We start from the raw sequence: 23,217 nt of genomic DNA, 5'->3' as shown, positions 1-23,217 counted from the left end.
GGGAAGCTGCCACAGAGAGGAGGAAGGGGTCAAGCTATTTTCTAAAGCACCCAAATAATGGATGGAAACTGAACAAGGAGAGATTCCCCCCCCCCCCCCCCCCCCCCCCCCCCCCCCCCCAACCCCCCCCCCCCCCCCCCCCCCCCCCCCCCCCCCCCCCCCCCCCCCCCCCCCCCCCCCCCCCCCCCCCCCAAACCCCCCCCCCCCCCCCCCCCCCCCCCCCCCCCCCCCCCCCCCCCCCCCCCCCCCCCCCCCCCCCCCCCCCCCCCCCCCCCCCCCCCCCCCCCCCCCCCACCCCCCCCCCCCCCCCCCCCCCCCCCCCCCCCCCCCCCCCCCCCCCCCCCCCCCCCCCCCCCCCCCCCCCCCCCCCCCCCCCCCCCCCCCCCCCCCCCCCCCCCCCCCCCCCCCCCCCCCCCCCCCCCCCCCCCCCCCCCCCCCCCCCCCCCCCCCCCCCCCCCCCCCCCCCCCCAATCTGGAAATAAGGAGAATTTTTTCTGACAGTGAGAACAATCAACCAGTGGAACTCAGAAGTTTCCTTCGTAAGTTGTGGGAGCTTCATACCTGGAGGCTTTCACGAAGAGATTGGACTGGCATCTGCCAGAAATGGTGTAGGGCCTCCTGCTTGGGCAGGGGGTTGGACTAGATGACCTACAAGGTCCCTTCCAACTCTATTAATCTGTACTTCGGTTATTTGGAGAATATATGCACATTCAAAGAACGCACTTGGAAAGTTGACCAATGCATGGAACCTTAATGGAATCAAGACCGTCTGAAATCCAGGAATCCAGGTAGTCCTCAAGTTATAAGCCCATTGGAGCCTGAAATGTACACTGCTAAGTGGAACATAGGTTAAACGAGTCATTCTATGACTTTTCTTGCCGCAGCAGTTAAGGGGATCCCTGCATTTATTCCACTAACAAAGTGAAGTTAATCTGGATTTTTTTTTCCATTGACTTGGCTTGCTAGAAGGTTACAAAAGAGGATATTTATTTATTTGTTTGTTTGTTTGTTTATTGGTTTGTTCGTTTGTTTGTCTGTCTGTTTGTTTGTCAAGCAAGTATTGGATAACAGGTATAAGTACAAACAGGATTATGAATATATGAAATGGGTACGAATAAAAGGGGAGATTGGGATAGGGACAGTATGCACATTGGTGTGCTTATGCACGCCCCCTTACGCACCTCTTAGGAATGGGATGAGGTCAACCATATGACAGTCTAAAGTTAAAGTTTTTGGGGTTTGGGGAAAAAAACCCACAGAGTCAGGTAGTGCATTCCAGGTATTGATCACTCTGTTGCCCAAGTCGTATTTCCTGTAATTGAGTTTGGTGAAGTTTATCTTGAGTTTGTACCTGTTGTGGTTCACCGGCAACAGGTGCAGACGGCTGAGGTCTCGAAGAGAGAGGACTCAGGTGAGGAGCCTGCATGTGAGGCAGGGATGGGGCCAGGACCATCAGGGAGTGGAATGCTGCCTTCGGAGATGGTGGAGGCTGGCAGCAGTGAGGAAGAGTCCCCCGAGGAGCCTGTGCCAAGTGCATGTGCGCACAAGGATGCTCAAAGGAAAGAGCAGCTGCAGCAGCATGGGCGACTCGGGAGTAAGGCTGCAAGATAATGGGCCCTCCCTTAAGAGATAAAAGCCAGCTGAGAAACCCGAGTTCTTTGCAAGAAGCAAAGAAGTTTTTGCGCACAAACCTTGTGGACATTTGTACTATCTTGGTTTGTGTTTGGAGATTCTTTGAACTATTTCTTGGCAACTTTATCTAGTGTTCTTGGCAGCCTTGCACAACCTTGGCAAGGCTCGTTCTTATCAGAGACAATTAGTTTGAAACAGCCTTTTAACTGGGAAGGAATGGAATTCGTAAAGAATCATTAAAAGGTTTTGCTGCTACCTCTATTTCGTGTTTGTTTCCTTAGAACAAGGTTTGGATCAGAACAGTATCTATTGTGTGCTCATATATTGTGGTCATTGATGGGTAGGACTTTGTAATGGATAATTTTATGTACTATGCTTAGGTCAGACTGAAGGCGGGGTAGTTCTAAGTTGTCTAAGCCCCAAATTTCAAATCTGGAGGCTTAAGGTATTCTGTTGCGAGTAGAAGAGTGGAGGACTCTTCTCATGAAATATCTCTGGACTCTCTCTCGATTGTATTAATGTCCGATATGCAGTGCAGATTCCAGACAGATGAGCTGTATTCGAGAATCAGTCTAGCAAATGTTTTGTATGCTCTAGTTAGTAGTACAATATTACCAGAGAAAACCCTACGCAGGATTAAGGTTAACAAATATCACGTGACCCTGGGATACTGCAACCGTCATAAGTACATGCCAGTTGCCAAGCATCTGAATTTTGATCTCGTCACCACCGGGAGGCTGCGGTGGTTGTGTGAACAACACTCATAACTCACTTTTTTCAGTCACTAAGTGAACTGTTGTAAGTCGTGCATATCTCAGATGTAGATAGCTTTCACCATTTGTTTACTGACAGTTCGACATTACACCGGCACAGGGGGAAAAAAATGACCTAACCAGCTTTTCAAACGTATGACCGTTGCAGTATCTCTATGATCATGTGTATCAAAATTCAGACGCTTGGCAATTGATTCATACTTATGACGGTCGCAGTGTCTGGGATCAGGGGATCACCATTCCCGACCTTCCAAGCCGGATTCCGATGAGCCAAGTTGATGGGGAGTAGCAGATTCGCTGAATGATGGCATGATTCGCCAAACAACGGCAGGCATTTGCTTGACTGCCGTGGTGTAAAACATCCCAAAATGGGGCAAAACTCACTCCAAGTAGCTTTTAGTGATGTGAATTTGGGGTTTGAGTTGTGGTCATAAGTCGAGGGCAGTCTGTATTCTGAGGTAAAAAAAGAATCTATATATTTCCCTCCTGTTTTTACACTATTTATTTCGGGAAAAGAGGTTGGGTGACATGATTGCTGGCTGCTTGCCTGCCTGCTATGTATTAAGTCTGAACTCTGGCACTATCTTTGATGAGCAATAAAGTTGATGGATTTAGCTGGAATTAGAATTGTTGGCATTTCTGTTTCATTGTCGGTTGGATTGATGGATGGCCTTCTCTTCCAAGAACTCAAAACAGCTTGCATAACAACAGAATAACAGAGCTGGAAGGGATCTTGGAGATCTTCTAGACTAACCCCTTCCTCGGGGGTTACACCTTCCTCACCCACAACTTCTGGAGGCCAGTTGTTCCATAGGTTAATTGTTTTCACTGTCAGGAAATTTCTCCTTATTTCTAAGTTGGTTCCCTCCTTGATGAGTTTCCATACATTGTTTCTTGTCCTGCCTTCAGGTGCTTTGGAGAATAGCTTGACTCCCTCTTCTTTGGGACAGCCCCCTGAGAGATTGGAAGACTGCTATCATGTCTCCCCTAGACCTTCTTTTCATTAAGCTAGACATTGCCCAGTTCCTACAACCATCCTTTATATGTTTCAGCCTCCAGTCCCCTAATCATCTTCCTTGCTCTTCTTTGAACTCTTTCTCCGCATCTTTTTATATCATGTCAATGAGAACTGGATAAAATATTGCAAGTGTGGTCTTACCAAGGCATTATAAAGTAGGTAACCTAATCAATGCTAGAAGAGAGGGGGAAGAGGAGAAGGAGGGGAAGGGGAAGGGGAAGGGGAGGAGAAGGAGGAGAACTGTGGGGTCCTTGATGTTCTCTGTGCTTGGTTGCTTTCTTGCAGAGGTTTCATTACTGAACTATGTAACATTATCAGTGCTAGAAGGGAGTGGGGTTTGATAATAAAACTTCTGCACGCAAACAACCAAGCTCAGAGAGAACCAGGGACCTCACAATCTTTCTTCTTCTTCCTCCTCCTCCTCCTCCTCCTCCTCCTCCTCCTCCTCCACCTCCTCTTCCCTTCTTGCGCTGATGATGTTGCCTAAGTTGAGTAAGGAAATGTGAAAACCACCATGCTCAGAGACCACCAAGGACCCCTTATATCAACTCTGAGCTACAAATATTATCTGTGTTACAAATATGCTGTACAGAAGTTGATTTTTTCCCCCAAACTTGCATATTCAAAAACAAAAACAAAAAACCACAATACATTTTGATATAAAACTAGTGACCGAATGCATTGGAAGATACAAATCCTTTTGGCTGCCTGTAACTCGGACCCAAGAAATTCCCAACTAATTCAATTCCAGCGCAAATTGAGTGCCGAACAGACAACGGGATTAAGAGAAGGAAGGAAGGAAGGGTAGAAACAATTAAAGAGCATGCATGGAGGAGAGAGATAAAATGAAAGGAGACCAAATGTCATCAAAGAGGCAAAGAAAACCAATTCCATGCATCACTTTTTAAATCCACGTCCCGATTTGTATGCAACAAATTGCACAGCTGTTTGCTCGGTTTTGACCACTTTCTTGGTAACTAAGATAATATCTGAAGGCAAACAAGGATTTGTCATTCCCTCATTGTGCAGAACCGCACTGGACAAAGACACAGTGATAAGCTGAGGATTACAAACAGGCAGGAGGTATGGAAAATGAAGAGAGGAACGGGCAATAAAGCCAGGAAGGGATAAAATAACAGGATCACAAACAGTCATAATTCCATGGCTTAAAGAGATCCCAGTTTGAAAGATTGGATTTTGGAGGATTGGACCAAGTTGGTATTGGGCTTTATTTTATTTTTTTCTACAAAGAACGATCTGAAAAATCTAAAGAGGATTTGAAAGAGCAATTGATTCCAGGTAGGCCTTGATTTACAACAGTTCATTAAGCAACCATTCAACATTACGATGGCGCTGAAAAAATGTGACTTATGGCTGTTTTTCACACAACCAGTGCAAGCATCTCTGTGGTCACATGAACAAAATTTGGACAGGTGGCAAATGACTCAGATTTATGATGGTTGCAGCATCCCGGGAATCATGGGAACTTCAGACAAGCGAAATCAACGGGGAAGCCAGATTCACCCAACAACCGTGGTGCTAATTTCCCAACTGCCGTGATTCCCTTAATGAATGTGTACAGAGAGGGGATAGGCAAAATTCACTGAACAAATGTTCCACTTAGGCAACCGAAATTTTGGGCTCAACTGTGGTTGTAAGTCAAGGACCAACTGTATATCGTGTTCAGTTTGGTGCCATGTATACACCTCTTGTATACTGTTTCCATTGTTTTTTCTTGGGTTGGAAAATACAGGAGAAGGAAGTTTTCAAAGCAGGGATAGGTGGGGAAACGATGGCGCTTTTATGACTTGTGGACTTCAACCCCCAGAATTCCTGAGCCAGGCATGTTGGCTCAGGGATTCTGGGAGTTGAAGTCAACAAGTGATAAAATAGCAATAGCACTTAGATTTATATACCACTTTATAGTGCTTTACGGCCCACAGCGGTTTACAGAGTCAGCCTCCTGCCCCCAACAATCTGGGTCCTCATTTTACCCACCTCAGAAGGATGGAAGGCTGAGTCAACCTTGAGCCTGGTGGGATTTGAACTGCCAAATTGGAGGCAGCCAGCAGTCAGCAGAAGTAGCCTGCAGTACTGCACTCTAACCATTGCACCACCGAGACCTCTTACACATTTTTTTTCATATGTGGGGATCTTGTCCGGAAGCCAGGAAGTACTGGACTAAAATAAGAAAATGGCTAGAGGAAATCATGAAGTCAACAAATTGAGTTAAAACCCGAACTATTTCTACTAGGGATAATAAGAGGAAACTGCCGTTAGAAAATTCAATATATTATATTGCACATAATGACTGCAGGCAGAATTGCATATGTGCAAAACTGGAAACAGAACAGCACGCCCTCTGAGGAAATGGTGATTAAAAAAGGTGTTAGACTGTGCGGAGATGGACAGGCTAATATTAGAATTAAATGAAAGGGGGGAAACAGAATATTATTTGGTATAAATGGTTAGAAAATAGAAGCAAAGACCTTTATATTTATAAAGGTAATTTAAGAGGTATACTAAACTTAATGGCAATGTATATAGTTAAAGGAAGAAAAAGGAATGTAATCGATATGTATATGTGAGTATTATTGATGCGGGAGCGCTGCAAAGACTGTAAAAGAGATATAAAATGATGAAATATTTTTAATTAAAATATTTTTTTTTAAAAAAAGGGGGCCATGGTTCCCCACCCTGAGCATGGCTGGCTTAGGAATTCTGGGAGTTTAGGAAGTCCACAAGTCATGAAACAGCCATGCTTCCCCACCTATTGTATCCCTGCTTTAAAGAAAGGAAAAGTGGATAAGGAAGGGGTTGGTTTTCATTAGTTGACAGGCAGAGCTTTTGGTCTGAAGCCAGGAAAAAAAGCTATAAAGGTAAGGAGGTCTAGAGGTTTCAGGGCTAGTTGAGCGTGAGAAGAAAGCTGGTGGACTAGACACAGGAGAACATCAAACATCTCAAAGAAAGTTGGACCAATAAGGTATAAGCTCAGGTATACAGATTCACAATTTCACATAATCAGGAAGGAATGTGATAACTTGCTACAGCCAACTTGCTGTGGCAACTCATCACAGGAGAATTCGCCATGGCCCACTTGCTGCTGGATAACTCACCGCTGTACAATTTAGCAATTCAATTTAATTATTTAAAATACATAAAGTATGTTTTGATTTTTGCCATTCACATTTCATTCTGTCCTTCCTTTTGCATCTTTAATGATTCTATACCACCCTTTCTTTGATATTCATGTAACTCTTGTCCCATGGTGAGTTGGGCATGGCAAATTGTCCCACAATGGCAAGTTGACCATGGTGAGTTGGCCACGGTGAACTGTCATAGACCCCAGTCAGGAAGCGAGGGAGAAAGGTAAATTAAAAAACACAAACATCAAGTTCAATCCCCAAACCAGGTCAAGGTTGATGTCTCACCTGTGATGTGCTCACCTGATCTACAAGCCATGTCCACGTCTTTCTCAAAATCAGTCTGGAAGACAGAGAAAGCAAAGGGAAGAAGTGATCAGCAACAGGGAAAGGAGAAGGGAGCTATGAGATTGAAAAACTCAAGGTTTTGGAAATTCCAGCTTTTTAACCCGACTGAAAAGCCAAGAGCAGCTATAACCAACCTCCTGGTCATCCAAGAAAGTTGTTTGGAGGCGAGGCATCAAATAGACCACTATGCAATAAAGGAGAATATAATATTTGTAGCTCAGGGTTGAATCGTGGGGTCCTTGGTGCTCTCTGAGCTTAGTAATTTTCTTGCAGATGTTTCATGACTCAACTCAGTAATATCATCAATGCAAGACTAACAACATCTTCTAGCACTGATGAAGTTTCCTAGTTGGGTCATGAAACATCTGCAAGAAAACAATCAAGTTCAGAGCAACAAGCACACCATAGTTCTCCTCCTCCTCCTCCTCCTCCTCCTCCTCCTCCTCCTCCTCCTCCTCCTCCTCCTCCTCCTCCTCCTCCTCCTCCTCCTCCTCTCCTCCTCCTTCTCCTCTCCAAAACCTCCCTCCTTTCTAGCACTGATGATGTTTCCTTGTTGGGCCATGAAACATCTGCAAGAAAACAACCAAGTTCAGAGAGCATCTAAGACCTTCCCTTGACAGCTATGCTAAAATGTGTTTATATTTGGTCTGGTTTCTTTCCTGGCTGGCTGGCGAAACCAGTCCCCCAAATGCCTACGGGGCAGGTGTGTGAGAATGGAAGAAAGGTCTGGCAATTGAGAAGGAAACTCTTGCGGGAGCCAGACAGAGATGCAACAAATATTAGGGGATGGCACCTTGGGTGTGTTCATTGCACAGAGTGTAATGTAGCAGGCAAGGATCATCAGCATTCAGTGGCATCTCATGGTGGGTATTTTAATGCATATCTAATTTAGGCAGGTGCACCCGTAAAGAATATCAATGATCAGGACTTTCTCCTGAATGCCAACAAGGTGGCATTGTCAAGAAGAGAGGGGGGAACTTACTCATGTATAGTCATTTTATATGTATTTATTTATTTATCAAATGTCTAGGCAGATTCTGAGTCATCCAGTCATAGTAGTCCCAAAGGTGCTTTTTTTTCAAGAGGCAGCTGGACTCTCTGGTTGTTCTTTTGTTTCTCATCCAAGAAGCTTCTTCAGCTCTGACTGGATGGTGGGGAATGGAAGGATTGATACTGCTTGCAGACAGAACTGGTCACTTGCATCCTTTTAGAGGGTCATTAAAGTGGGTCACCCACTTCACAAGCGCATGGCACAACATAAGAAAACAAATCCATCGGGACTAGATTCAGCAGTCCAGCTGCATTTAAAAGACAAAGGCCCGTCTTTTGAAGATAGCAAAGTCCACCTTTTGGGCAGAGAGGACTGTTGGTTTGAAAGAGGGGTCAAAGAGGCCATCTATGTCCAAATTGAACAGCCCTCCCTCAACAAAGGAGGAGGGATATGACATCATCTATCTCCAGTCTACAACACAGTCCTTTCAGCAGTTCCAAGAAGGCTCCACACCCATTTGCACTACTCAGGTGACCCTGAGGACACAGATAAACCTCCAAGTGGCCTCAATGAGACTCTGAAAGGATGCAAATGACCAGCTATCTGCAAGGAGTATAAATCCTTCCATTCCTCCCCCATACAGTCAGAACTGAAGAAGCTTCTTGGTGAGAAGAGGAATGTCTTTAGAGAAAAACCAGAAAGTCCAGTTGCCCCTTGATAAAAGAAACTTGGGGACAATTATTTATCAAATGTCTTGGCCGCTCCCATCATACCGCAGGGTAACTCCGGGCAGCTTACAATATCAAAAATAAGACCACATAAATAGAATGCATTTAATCCTTGACTTATGACCACAATTCAGCCCCAAATCTCTGTCACTAAGTGGGGTAATTGTTAAATGAGTTTTGCCCCATTTTATGACCTTTCCTGTCATGGTTGTTAAGTGAATCACTGCAGTTGTTAAATTAGTGACATGGTTGTAAAGTGAATCCGGCTTCCCCATTGACTTTGATTGTTAGGAGGTCACAAAAGAGGATCACGTGATCCTGGGACACCGCAACTGTCATAAATATGAGTCGGTTGCCAAGAGTCTGAATTTTGATCGTGTGACCACGGACGGTTATAAGTATGAAAAATGGTCGTAAATCCCTTTTTTCAATGTTCTCACAACCCTCGAATAGTCATTAAATGAGCCGCTGTTAGGCCAAGGATCTGTATTCACAGCTATTACAGCCATCTATGTAGATTCATAGCCACAATTGGGAGAGGAATTTCCATCCTAATTTGTGATGGTCTTAAGTCGATGGTCCCACCTTTATGGCAGTTGTTTAGTGAATCATGTAGTTATAAGTCTGAATCGCATGGATGAATGTGAACCCATTCTCCAGAACAGGTAATTTTTGCTGGAATCTGATGAAAGAGTGTGACAAATTGTGTTTGTGTGTCCGCAGGACACCACAATGAGGTCTAAGTGGTTTGGTTCTGCAACCCAACAAGACAGACACAGACTTCAGAGAGTAATTAGGACTGCAGAAAAAACAGTGACTACCAACCTGCCTTCAGTCAAGGACCTGTATACTGTACAAGTCAAAAAGAGGGCTGCGAAAATATCTATAGACCCCTCACATCCCGGACATAAACTGTTTCAACTCCTTCCCTCAAAATGACGCTATAGAGCACTGCACACCAGAACAACTACCGTGTTTCTCACATAATAAGGCCGGGCCTTATTTTTTTGAGCCCAAAAACGGCTAGGCCGTCTTTTCGGGGGTAACTTAATTTCTCCCCTTTCATCCTCATCTAGGCGCCCAGCGGGCAGCCTCGCCACCAGCTGCTCCTAAGGGGCGATCATGGCGAAGCGCAGAGAGCTCCCTACTCCCACCAAACACCTTTGCTGCAGACCCAAGACCTTTGGCACCTGCCTCTGTTGCTTTCCCTTCTGCCCATTCCGCTGCCGTTTGGAGTGCCGTTGGAGCTGCCTCTGCCGTTTGGAGCTGCCGCCGCGTTGGAGCCACCGCCGCCGTTTGAAGCTGCCGCTTCGCGTTGGAACACTACCGCTGTTTGGAGCACCACCGCCACTCCAAACACGGCGGCAGCTCAAACACGGAAGCAGCAGCTCCAACGTGACGGCGGCACTCAAGCGGCGCCGGCGGCTCCAAGCGGCAGAGGCAGCTCCAAACACGCGAAGCGGAGCCACCGCCGCCGTTTGGAGCTGCCGCCGTCACGTTTGGAGCTGCTGTTTCCGTGTTTGGAGCTGCTGCCGTGTTTGGAGTGGCGGTGGTGCTCCAAACAGCGGTAGTGCTCCAAACACGGCGGCAGCTTCAAGCGGCAGAGGCAGCTCCAATGGTACTCCAAACAGCGGCGGCAGCTCCAACGGCGGCGGTGGCTCCGCTTCGTGTTTGGGCTGCCTCTGCCGTTGGAGCCGCCGGCGCCGTTTGGAGTGCCGCTGTCACGTTTGGAGCTGCTGCTTCCGTGTTTGGAGCTGCCGCCGTGTTTGGAGTGGCGGTGGTGCTCCAAACAGCGGTAGTGCTCAAACGCGGAGCGGCAGCTTCAAACGGCGGCGCGGCTCCAAACGGCGGCAGCAGCTCCAAATGGCAGAGGCAGCTCCAAACGGCAGAGGCAGCTCCAAGCGGCGGCGGCGGCTCCAAATGGCAGAGGCAGCTCCAAATGGCGGCGGCGGCTCCATACGGCAGAGGCAGCTCCAAACGGCGGCAGCAGCTCCAAGGGCACTCCAAATGGCGGTGGTAGCTCCAACGGCACTCCAAATGGCAAGTCCCCACCCTTCCCCTATTTTGCATGTTTTAAACTAGGCCTAAATTTGGGGAGGGGCTTAATTTGATTTTATGCCTAGAAAACATGCTGGGTCTTCCTATTTGTGGAGGCCGTATTGTTGGAGAAACACGGTAGACACATGGGCAGTTTTTCCCTGAATGCCATTACTCCGCTAAACAAATAATTCCCTCTACACTGTCCAACTATTTACAAAGTCTGCACTATTACTATTAACCTTCTCATCGCTTCTTATCGACCATCCTCTCCCACTTGTGACTGTATGACTGTAACTTTGTCGCTTGTATCCCTTTGATCTATATTGACTGTTTCCTAGTATGATTTGATTGCTTATTGTACCTTATGACTATTATTAAGTGTTGTATGTTATGATTCTTGACTCTTGACGAATGTATCTTTTCTTTTATTTACACTGAGAGCATTTGCACCAAGACAAATTCCTTGGGTGTCCAATCACACTTGGCCAATAAAGAATATTCTATTCTATTCTATTCTATTCTATTCTATTCTATTCTATTCTATTCTATTCTATTCTATTCTATTAGTTTCTGCAAACTTCTGATAAGCAAATTCAATGGGGAAGCCAGATTCACTTCACAACCATGTTTCTAACTTAACAACTGCTTAACAATGGCAGTGAGGCAGGTCTTAAAATGGGGCAATGCTCTTTTAACAACTGTCTTGCTCAGCAACAGAAATATTGGGCTCAATAAATCAAGGACTACCTGTAAATATATCCGGTTGCAACAGTTATGTATATGAGACTTAGGAGTTTTGCAACTCCAAATGGTCATTTTTCATGACCCCCCAGGACACTGCAACCGTCATGAACATAAGTCAGTTGCCAAGGGTGTGAATTCTGATCATGTGAACGGTCGTAAATAGGAAAAACAGAGATAGGTCCATTTTTCAGTGTAACTGTAACTTCGAACAGTCGCTAAACAAACTTTTGTAAATGAAAAACTACCTGTACTACAAAATTGTAAAAATACAAAATAGAGTAGCTAAAAGATGGGAAGGGAGGGAATGGTCTGAGCAAGGGGAGGGGAGGTGGGATCTGTTATTAAACGATCAACCACCCCCCCCATGTGAAAATCCTCCATTGATCCCCAAGTCAATCGGCAGAACCTGGTTTTCAGGCTCTTACAAAAGATCAGAGGGTTGGAGTTGATCTCACTCCAGGAGATAAGATGTCCCTGAGGAATGGCCGAGAAGATCTTTTCTCCTAGATCCCACTAGCTTGAATTCCCTGGTCCATGGGGCCCACAGCATGCCCCCCTCACCAGACAGGTGGGGCAGGCCAATCCCAGCGGGATGAGATGGACCCTCAGGCAGAGGTGGTATTCAGCCAGTTCTAAACAGTTCTGGAGAACCGGTAGTGGAAATTTTGAGTAATTCGGAGAACCAGCAAACCCCACTTCTGACTGGCCCTGCCCCCATCTATTCTCTGCCTCCAATTGAGTCCCAGCTGATCAGCTGGGTCTTCTTTGATTGCCCTGCACAGGGGAACGGAGCTGGAAAGCAGGTTAGTGGGGTGGGGAGGGAATGGGATTTTGCAGTAATCTTCCCCCTGGAGTGGGTTAGGAATGGAGATTTTACAGTATCCTTGTTAGGTTTTTGGGGATTAACCCCTAGAAGAGTATTGCAGCAGTAGTCAAGCCAGGAAGCCAAACGAGAGTGGAAGGGCCCCAGAGTATACACACACTGAACACAAACACTGTTTGTAGTTTAAATAGTTTTTAATCCAGTTAGAGTTTAAGCATTGTCATTCAGTCCATTAAGTCATTCACAGTATTTCCATCCAGTAAGACTCACTAGTATAGTCCAAGTTAAGAGTCCTTGCAATATCTTTATCAGCCGATAAAGATATCTTCTCCTCCTCCGGTTTCACTCTCCAGAGAAACAAACGCTGGATATTCAGCAAACAGTAGCAAACAATAACAGTTCAGTCACAGGCACTCACAGTCAGTAATCTCAGTTAGTCGCAGCAGCACACAGTAACAGTTACAGCCACAGTTACAGCCAGAGACAGTAAGCTTTCCAGCTTCTAATGCTTCCTTATATTGTAACTTCTAACCGCACCCTTAATCGGCTAATTGCCTGCTGCATTGTGCTTAAAGTGATAAGCACTTAAACCATGATATCTAAGTTTTATATATTTATTCACCCAAACCATATTTGGTATCAATGTTATACCTAACATACTCCCCTTTTGGGTGAAATAAATATATAATACCTTTACAATCTTATCCCATATTTTTCACAACACTCCTGGTGCTTACTGGCACCTTGGGCTTTAGTAAAATTATCAGCTAAATTGTCCTCCGACATACAGTACTCTAGCTGAATCATCTTACTTCTTACAGATTGTCTCACATTTAGGTATCTTAGATCTGTATGCTTGCTTCTTGTTTTTACTCCAATATTTGTGGCCATTTGAATTGCTGCCTGATTATCTTCATGTATAATTATAGGATAATCTACTGTTATACCTATATCAATTAACATTTGTTTATACATTATTAATTCTGTACATAACAATGATAAACAGGAGAATTCTGCCTCCATAGTAGACAAACTTATATGCTGTTGTCTTATTGACTTCCAGCCTATTAATGTCTTACCCAGCATTATGGCTGTTCCTGAAGTCGACTTTCTAGTGTCTCTTTCTGATGCAAAACTAGCATCTGCATATGCACACAAAATTAAATCACCCTTTGGTTCTAAATACAATGAATAATTCATTGTCTTTTTAAGATATCTTAATATCCTCTTAGCTGCATTCCAGTGTCTTCACATGGTGCAGAATTGAATCTAGCCAACTGATTCACGCAGTACGATATATCTGGTCTAGACCAATTACTAATATAACTCAAACTACCTATTAAAGATTGCTCAGGGCTTTGTACATCAGTGTTGCTAAACTCCTGACTCATTGGAGTCTTAGCTGGCTTACAAAGCTCCATCTTGTAATCTTTTAGCAATTTGCTTATCTTATCTTCCTGAGATATCTTAAAACCTTTTCGTGTTTTCTTTATATTCAAACCGAGATACTTCTTTATCTCCCCTAATTGCTTGATCTTTATTCTCTTTCCTAATGATGTTATTATTTTATTTGCTTCATCATTAGTTTCAGTTATCAAAGCAATATCATCTGTGAATAGTAATAATAATGATACTTTCCCATTTGTCTCCCTCTTAAACAGACATGGATCGGCTAAACCAGCTTTAAATCCTATATTGTCTAGTTCCTTTACAATATACTGGTTCCATTCATAGCCTGATTGTTTTAGACCATAGAGACTTTTCTTTAACAACCAACAATCATTATTATCCTTACTTTCACTTTTAATACCAACAGGTTTTTTCATATAAATAATATGTTTTAATGGGGCGTGCAAGTAAGCAGTTTCCACATCTAAATGGTTAACTATATAGTTTTTACTAGCTGCCCACACTAAAGCTGCTCTCAAGGTTGCTGCCTTAAGACTAGGTGCAAACACCTCATCATAGTCATTAGCATTCTGCCTAAAACCTTGGGCTACTAACCTTGCCTTATGGATTAAATTACCATCCTTATCTGTTTTTACCTTAAATATCCATTTGCAGCCAATGGATTTCTTTCCTACAGGTAATTTGGCATTTTCATACACCTTCATATCTCTTAATGAATTCAGTTCCTTATTCATTGCTGCATACCATCTTTCTTTTTCTTTATTAGGATACTTTTTAATTTCTTCTACAGAATTAGGAACTTGATTAATCTGGCACACTGTGTTAGCCTGGTACCTATCAGGCGGTCTAGATATACGTGTAGTTCTTCTGGGAATTACTGGGCTTACAGGAGGACTTTGTTGAACTACTACCTGTTCATCTTCCTCATCCTGTTCAGCTATTGAATCTGTTTCTTCCTTTATGGGCACTATTTCATCCTGTATTTGTCTCTTTACTTTATTTTTTAAAGTTACAGGGATAACTAATGGGATTTCTATAGGATTCAATAATTACATCTTTATTGGCATCCTGTTCTAATTTCTCCCATCCTTCATGTTCTAGAAATTGGGCACTAGCACTACATAACACTTTAGATGTGCCTTTCTCCCAAAATCTATATGCCCTATGGTTTGCCTGATAACCAACGAAGAAAAATCTTTTAGCTCTATGTTGCCCTTTTTTTCTGATTTGTGCAGGAATATGCACCCATGCTGGTGCACCAAATGTGTGCAGGTAACTTAGGTCAGGTTTCCTGCCATGCCATCTGGTGAATGGAATTTCACCTGTTGTTGTATTAACAACGTTGTTCAATATGTTATTAGCACACATTGTAGCCTCCCCCCACAAAGAATCAGGTAACCCAGAATCATTTAACATTGTTCTAACCATTGCCTGTAGTGTTTGGCCTCTTCTTTCAATAAAAGCGTTATGTTCTGGCCTGTATGGAGCAGACTTCTTATGCTCTATTCCAGCTACCTTAAGTCTGTTCTGGAATTTGTTATTAATAAATTCCGTGCCATTATCTGTCACCAGGGTTATCAGTTGCCGTTTAGACTTTCTTTCAGCAAACCTAAGCCAATTGAAAAAATGTTGATATGTTTCAGTTTTGCTTTTCATTAAATAGCAAAACCCATATCTAGAATAATGGTCCATAATGCTCAGTATATATCTAGCACCCCCATACTGGGTTTCTTTGGACCTATTATGTCTGCAAATACTACTTCTAAAGGTTCTTTTGTTTTGAAACCATTTAGCCTATTTGCAGGCAATACCTTGCTCTTATCTTCACAGCAAACATTACAACGTAAATATTTATCACAAGGTTTTAACCTTATTCCTTCAGATAACTCAACTGTACGTTTTAGCATTTTAAAATTTACATGCCCCAAACGCCTATGCAATAAATGGATACATTCATCATGAGGCTTTATATTATTAAATACAGTTTGTGCCTCCCCTTTCTTACTATTATCTAAGACATATAATGTTCCATTTAAAGCTGCAGTTACCCTTTTGTTATCTTTTTCAATTATGCAATTATTATCCTTAAAAGTAATTACATAACCTAATTTATCTAATACCCTTACTGAAAGCAAATTAAACTTTAGTTGCGGTACATACAACATTTTTATATCCTGGTTTATGTACGGACAACGTGCAAAACCTTGACCTTTCGCTTTCAGGTTCCAGCCGTTGGCAAGTGATATATGTTGAGAACTTGTAGACATTTTTATAAATTTTGTCTTATCTCTTGTGATGCAGTGGGATGCGCCACTGTCAACCACCCATAAATTATTCTTCACATCAGAGTTGCTAAACGTGGCTAGTTCATATGCTTTCTTTGGCTTTTTTACATTCTGGCTTTTTCTCTTTTTGCAGAACCTTGCCAAATGTCCTCTGCCTCCACAATTAAAACACTTTTTAATTGTGTATGCTGTTGAAGATAAATTCTCTTCTTCCAGGTGCTTTACTTTGCTAATCTGGTTTCTTTCAAGCTTTGAAGATAATTTCTCTTCTTTCTTATCTTCTCTCAGCTCGTCACGCTCACGCCTTCTTCTGGCTTCTTCTAGTAGCCTGCCTGTAATCTCGGTTAATGAGAGGCTTTCTTTTGGCAATACCTCTAACGAAGTAACATAGTCATCATAGCTTTGATCTAATGAAGATAATATTATGTAGACTTGTTGCAGTTCATTAAATATAAGCTCTTTTTCTTGCAAATCTTGAAAAATGCTCTTCATACAGTTTAAATGAACTAACATATCTCCATTCCTCTGAAGATGCGTTCGAAAAAGCTTCCGTGTAAGATTTATATGTGCTCCTACACTGTCCCGAACATAAATCTTCCTGAGGTTCTCCCAGCAGTTTGCAGCATTTTCTTCTCCACGAATATGGACAAGCTGCTGATCACAGAGAGTCAGTCCTATGATGCATAAAGCCTGCTCATTCTTCAGTTTAAAGTCTTGTAACTTTTCTTTATCATCATCATTAGCAGGATCCCAGCTACTCACATCTGGTGGGTTTGCTATAATGTCCCACAAACCTTCTCTGCGTAGAAGTAAACTACATTTCATTGACCATGAAACATAGTTTGTTCCATCCAGCCTGGATATCATGGACAGTTGTGACAAATTTACTTGTGCCATTACTCTTCAGATATTTTGACTATTTTAAACTAATTAAAACAGTTTGTTTATACAGTAATGTGCAACTCACACCAACTCTCTCTGCTATATCCTGGTTAGTTAAACTATGCTGCTGGGCCCATAACCATTGTTAGGTTTTTGGGGATTAACCCCTAGAAGAGTATTGCAGCAGTAGTCAAGCCAGGAAGCCAAACGAGAGTGGAAGGGCCCCAGAGTATACACACACTGAACACAAACACTGTTTGTAGTTTAAATAGTTTTTAATCCAGTTAGAGTTTAAGCATTGTCATTCAGTCCATTAAGTCATTCACAGTATTTCCATCCAGTAAGACTCACTAGTATAGTCCAAGTTAAGAGTCCTTGCAATATCTTTATCAGCCGATAAAGATATCTTCTCCTCCTCCGGTTTCACTCTCCAGAGAAACAAACGCTGGATATTCAGCAAACAGTAGCAAACAATAACAGTTCAGTCACAGGCACTCACAGTCAGTAATCTCAGTTAGTCGCAGCAGCACACAGTAACAGTTACAGCCACAGTTACAGCCAGTAACAGACAGCAAGCTTTCCAGCTTCTAATGCTTCCTTATATTGTAACTTCTAACCGCACCCTTAATCGGCTAATTGCCTGCTGCATTGTGCTTAAAGTGATAAGCACTTAAACCATGATATCTAAGTTTTATATATTTATTCACCCAAACCATATTTGGTATCAATGTTATACCTAACAATCCTTCTCCATCATGCCCACCAAACGACACCCACAGAACCAGTAGTAAAATTTTTTTGAATCCCACCACTGCCCTAAGGTAACCTGGATCCTTGCCATGAAGGCCATTAGAGCAGTGATCCCCAACCTTTTTGATGCCGCGGCCCGGTACCGGCATCAGCTGGGCCCGCGGCCCGGTACCAGCATCACTGGGCGCCGCCATCTTTTTGATGAAAAGTGCTTCCGGTGACCTCACGGAAGCACTTTTCGTCAAAAGATGGCGGCGCCAGCCTCGGTGAGCTTTTTCGGGTAGAAATGGCTTTCTACCGGAAAAGCTCACGAGCGTAGCCGCCATCTTTTTGATAAAAAGTGCTTCCGGTGAGCTTTCTACCGGAAAAGCTCACCGGAAGCACTTTACCAAAAAGATGGCGGGCCCAGCAACCAGCGGCCCAGTAAGACTTGTTCCACGGCCCGGTACTGGTCCGTGGACCGGCGGCTGGGGACCCCTGCATTAGAGCACATCGGTTGTGTCTTTTCATCTTACTAAACAAAGTTAAGGGGAGAAGCTTAAAGTTTGTCTTTGGGGGGAAATGGATTCCCCCTCATTGCTTCTCCCGGAAAATTGGGAGAAAAGATCTTGAGTGATAAACCTGTTACGGACTAAGCAAACACACTGTTTTAAAATCCTAATAGTTTTACTTCTACGGCAGGTTCGTAATCCTGCACTTCTGATTGGCCCGTGAGCAGCGGATCCTGATTGGTCAATTCTGGCCGATCTAATTGGCTGTTAACGGGCGCCGCTGATTGGCCGTTCCCAGCACGGCAAACTCAAAAAGCATTGGCTGTTGTGACAGCAGCCAGCCCTATAAAAGGGCTGCTGCTGCCCAAGTATTTTGCTCTGTTCTGAAGTCACTAATAAAGAGTTGAGTCACTACCCGATGCCTCGTCTCCGTTCCTTGCGCCCACGCTCCAGACATAACAAAACCCTCTTCTCAATCAGGGTTTAAATGTTATGAAAAGCCGAGTCTTACAAAAGCAGCTGGGATTAGAAAAAAGGAAGAAGCAAAGCGAGACCATCAAAGCAAGTGAGGACAATGGACTCAACGTTGCAGAAGATCCATGCAGATGGCCTCCTATTAGACACAGCCTTAGGTTATTTAAATTCCACTGATGTAGTCTTTCTCCAAGGAGTACCCTCCAGATACAATGGGCCATGACTCCCAGCACCCTGAGTTAGCATGGTCAATGACCAGGTGCCATCCAACAGTTCTGGAGAAGATGGCTTGAAGAAAGCACTTGGGAAATATTGGCACTAACAAAAAGCATCGGGTAGCTTTTGTACATCCTATCTGGAAATCAGGGTGGACCGGGACATACATTAATCAATGGCTGTTATCGGTACCCAGGAAATCTGAAACCTGTAGATTGCAATAACATCTGAACACCAATTCAGATGATCTTTAGAAAGGATTAAATACATTTATGATGGTGATACCTGTCATGTAGAACTGGGGACCAGCCATGGATGAGAATGATCACTGTTCTGTCTTGTTTTAAGAATTTCCTGAAAATGGCTACTTGCCATGGTATAATCATGGCCTAGATGAACTTGTGGTCCTGAGGAAGCATTTTATGTTCTTGTCATCTTGACTTACTTTAAGTCTTCTGATGGGTTTGTATAATGGCAATAAAACCCAATCAAACACATTTTATGATGATTGGCAACTGGGACAAGTTAAAAGTATGGTGGTTTCCCAATAGAACATAGAATAACAGAATTGGAAGGAACTTTGGAGGTCTTCTAGTCCAGCCCTTTGTTTGAGCAGGAGACCCTGTTCCATTTGAGACAAATGGGTGTCCAATATCTTCTTAAAAACCTCCAGGGATAGAACACCTACAACTCCTTCCACCGATTAATTGTTCTCAATGTCAGGAAATTGAATTCTTTCTTTGATAGGTTTCCATCCATAGTTTCTTGTCTTGCCCTCATGTGCTCTGGAGAAGAGATAATGCCCTTTTCTTTGGGGAAGCTCCTCAAATATTGGGAGACTGTTTGATTATGATTGATGATGATGATGATGATAATGATGATGATGATGATATCCATTCAGTTGTGTCCAATTCTTGGTGATTCTACGGGCCAGGTTTTTCTACTGCACCCTTAGTCCTTCTCTTTGTTAGACAAGACATGCCAAGTTCCTACAACTGTTCTTCATATGTTTTAACCTCCAAACATTCCCAGCCTGTATGCGCCACGTTGGTATGTGCCATCTTGGGTTCACCGGAGCCATAAAAGCTACATCTGTCCTCTCCTACAAGGCATTTTTTCCCCACTTACCATAAGCTGGGCATGTCCATTCTGGAACGATCCTCCAGAATCTCCATTGGCTTCTTCTTGACGGTCCACGACTCGGCATTTAATAGCATCTTGCACCTAGGGGAAAAAAAAAAAGGTTGTGCCATTAGGCAGAATCAATTTCAAGTCTTGCGCTGCATAAAATATGGGATAGGTTGCTAATGAGCGTCGGTTTTCAGGCAATTGCACAGCCATTAAAATCAGCCATTAACGGAACTGTAAGGAAAAGTTCATAATCACAGCTGAGATTAGTTAAGCACTAGAACTGGCGGCTAAAATGGGAGTGAATTTTCCTCCTTGCTGAACTTTTCTTGATCATCATCATCATCAGGAACATCAACACAACTGAATCAGGTTTCATTTTTTAAGGCACATAAAATACTTTTATTTATTATTGGATTTTTAAAAGGTGTCTGAAGGCCATCAACATGGAATTTTCCAAGGATGGTTTACAATATACTGAATTACACAAGATGGATCTGCTTATATTTATGCATCTCTGATATTTATAGATATACCGATATACTCGAGTATAAGTCGAGTTTTTCAGCCCATTTTTGTGCTGAAAAAATCCCCCTCGCTTATACTCGAGTCAGATTCCCTCTGAAAAAAATATGGTGTGGAGTCGCTGCTGCCGGCGCGGCCCAGTCCCGCCGCCTCGGGAAGGGAAGGCAAAGCGCTTTGCTTTCCTTCCCGGATGGGGCTGTTGGGAGTCCGCGCCGGCGGCAGCGACTCCCAACAGCCCCATCCGGGAAGGGAAAGGCAAAAAGCACTTTGCCTTCCCTTCCCAGGCGGCGGGACTGGGCCGCGCCGGCGGCAGCGACTCCCAACAGCCCCATCCGGGAAGGGAAAGGCAAAAGCACTTTGCCTTTCCCTTCCCGAGCGGCGGGACTGGGGCAGCGCCGGCGGCAGCGACTCCCAACAGCCCCATCCGGGAAGGGAAGGCAAAAAGCACTTTGCCTTTCCTTCCCGAGCGGCGGGACTGGGCCGCGCCGGCGGCAGCGACTCCCAACAGCCCCATCCGGAAGGGAAAGGCAAAAGCACTTTGCCTTTCCCTTCCCGAGGCGGCTGGGGGGCCGCGCCGGCGGCAGCGACTCCCAACAGCCCCAGCCGGAAGGGAAAGGCAAAAGCACTTTGCCTTTCCCTTCCCGAGCGGCGGGACTGGGCCGCGCCGGCGGCAGCGACTCCCAACAGCCCCAGCCGGGAAGGGAAAGGCAGGCGGCAGCGACTCCCAACAGCCCCAGCCGGAAGGGAAAGGCAAAAAGCGCTTTGCCTTTCCCTTCCGAGGCGACGTGAGATAGTGAGATCGTTTCCCAAATTAATTATTTTTATTTTGAAATTTACCAGTAGCTGCTGCATTTCCCACCCTCGGCTTATACTCGAGTCAATAAGTTTTCCCAGTTTTTTGTATAAAATTAGGTGCCTCGGCTTATATTCGGGTTGACTTATACCCGAGTATATACGGTAATATATATTCATTGTGTATCTATTGTATATCTATCTATTAATCCACCCATTCATCCATCATCCACCCATCCATCAATCCATCCATCTACAATATCTGTTTCTCTCTCTCTCACACACACACACACATCTATACTGGCTGTCTCTTTCTTTCTTTCTTTCTTTCTTTCTTTCTTTCTTTCTTTCTTTCTTTCTTTCTTTCTTTAGCGGTATGGTATAAATATTTAAAATAGTGTTAATACATGCTGGTGACAAATCCAACATATCTGGTTGTGCTAAATTGGGGGGGGGAGGGGAGTTATTATAACCTGGAGTAAATCATTGAATTTGGTGGCACCGGTTTGGCATTAGTTGTTTACGTTCCAGGAAATTTCAAGTACATGTGGACTTCAAAATTGCCAAAGTTGAGAAACACTGGTTTAAATGATCCATTCCTGTCCACATTATTTAATTTATGGTTGCCCGCCTCTCCCAAATGTTAAATGTGTCCCTTGACCATCAAACGTGGACCATCTCCACAAAACTGAAAGATGGAAGGGAATGAGATTCTTATGTAGAAGACAACATTGTCTTCCATCCAGCCACTTCCTCCAATTTCCACCAGTGTAAGAACCTGTCCTTCTAAAGACCCAACAGATGTCCTGCCCTCATCCATGCTCAAAGGCCCACCTCTCTTCTCAGAATGCAGTGGACCATTACAATGACGAAGCCCTCCAAGGAATCAAACACTGCAAACAGGATCTGGAAGAGGGCCGAACGACGGTCGGTGATGGATAGCACAGCCGACATCCAGGTGAGGGCCAGCAGAGGTAGGACTACACAGGAGCTCCAGAGGGATGCCCTGGGAAGGGGAAGGGAAAAAAAAAAAAGGAGAAAGAGAGATCTCTTAGCTTCTGGACCGACCAAACTCTTCATGCTGCTTTCACTCACTTGAGGGAGGCCCACCAGACTCTCCAAGGGGGAGTAATAACGTGAGACACAGGCAGAATGGCTTCAAATGCTTCCAAGCTACAATCCAAGAGAATTACAAGATAGCGGAGAAGGCAGCGACAAAGCAAGGTGACCTGGCTTTTTTTTTTTTCCCCATTCGGCCTTCTCTAATGCATTCCACACCTATGCTTAGTGCCACTTTCGTGTGTCTTAAAATGAAGAAAAACACAAAAGAAACACTGGGATTGTTTCCGGTGGCTTAGGAGGAATGGATGAAGAGAGGGGAAGAGAAAGAGAATGAGAGAGAGAGAGAGAGAGAGAGAGAGAGATGGAAATGTCAACAAAGAGGTAGGACATCAACCTGACCTCTTTGATGGGTCTTCACTTTTTGATGGACTTTCACTTCACCGCTGCTATGTATCTGGCTGATTTTTCAGAATCAGAACAGAGCTGGGAGGAATCTTAGAGGTCTTCTAGTCCAGCCCCCTGATCAAGCAGGAGACCCTACGATATTTCAGATAGGTGGCTGCCCAGTCTCTTCTTAAAAACCTCCAGTGATGAAGCAGCTACAACTTCTGAAGGCAAGCTGTTCCCTAAAGACATTTCTCCTTAACTCCAAGTGGCTTCTCTCCTTGGTTAGTTTCCCTCCATTCTTTCTTGTCCTGACTTCTGGTGCTTTGGAGAATAGGTTGACCCCCTCTTCTTCGTGGCAGCTCCCACCCCCCAAATACTGGAGAACTGCTATCATGTCACCCCTAGTATTTTTCTTTTCTCTACACTAGCCAAATCCAATTCCTGCAACCATTCTTCATATGTTTTTGTCTCCTGGCAATTATCTTAAATGTCCTCTTTGGTATAGCCTGATCTGGCTTACGTTAAACATTCGTTAAGAGTGAAGGTCACCTCTGGATGCCATTGGAGACCCCATA

At 44.2% G+C, this 23,217-nt stretch overlaps 1 protein-coding gene across 1 annotated transcript in view; it reads right to left on the bottom strand.

Moving 5' to 3' along the window:
- Positions 1–23,217, bottom strand: part of ADGRB1 (adhesion G protein-coupled receptor B1) — a 380,456-nt gene that overhangs the window by 15,578 nt on the left and 341,661 nt on the right. The window contains exons 26-28 of the mRNA XM_087958904.1: positions 22,028–22,199; positions 19,877–19,972; positions 6,855–6,909 (exon numbers count right to left, since the gene is read on the bottom strand). Of these exons, the coding sequence (XP_087815030.1) occupies positions 6,855–6,909; positions 19,877–19,972; positions 22,028–22,199 (323 nt within the window). The remainder of the gene's footprint in view (positions 1–6,854; positions 6,910–19,876; positions 19,973–22,027; positions 22,200–23,217) is intronic.

The sequence above is a fragment of the Notechis scutatus genome, chromosome 3 (genome assembly GCF_049901735.1).
Source record: "Notechis scutatus isolate UNSWTSFEM ecotype Mainland chromosome 3, rNotScu1.2, whole genome shotgun sequence".
Taxonomy (NCBI): Eukaryota; Metazoa; Chordata; class Lepidosauria; order Squamata; family Elapidae; genus Notechis; species Notechis scutatus.
This window is presented reverse-complemented; position numbering and strand designations above follow the sequence as displayed.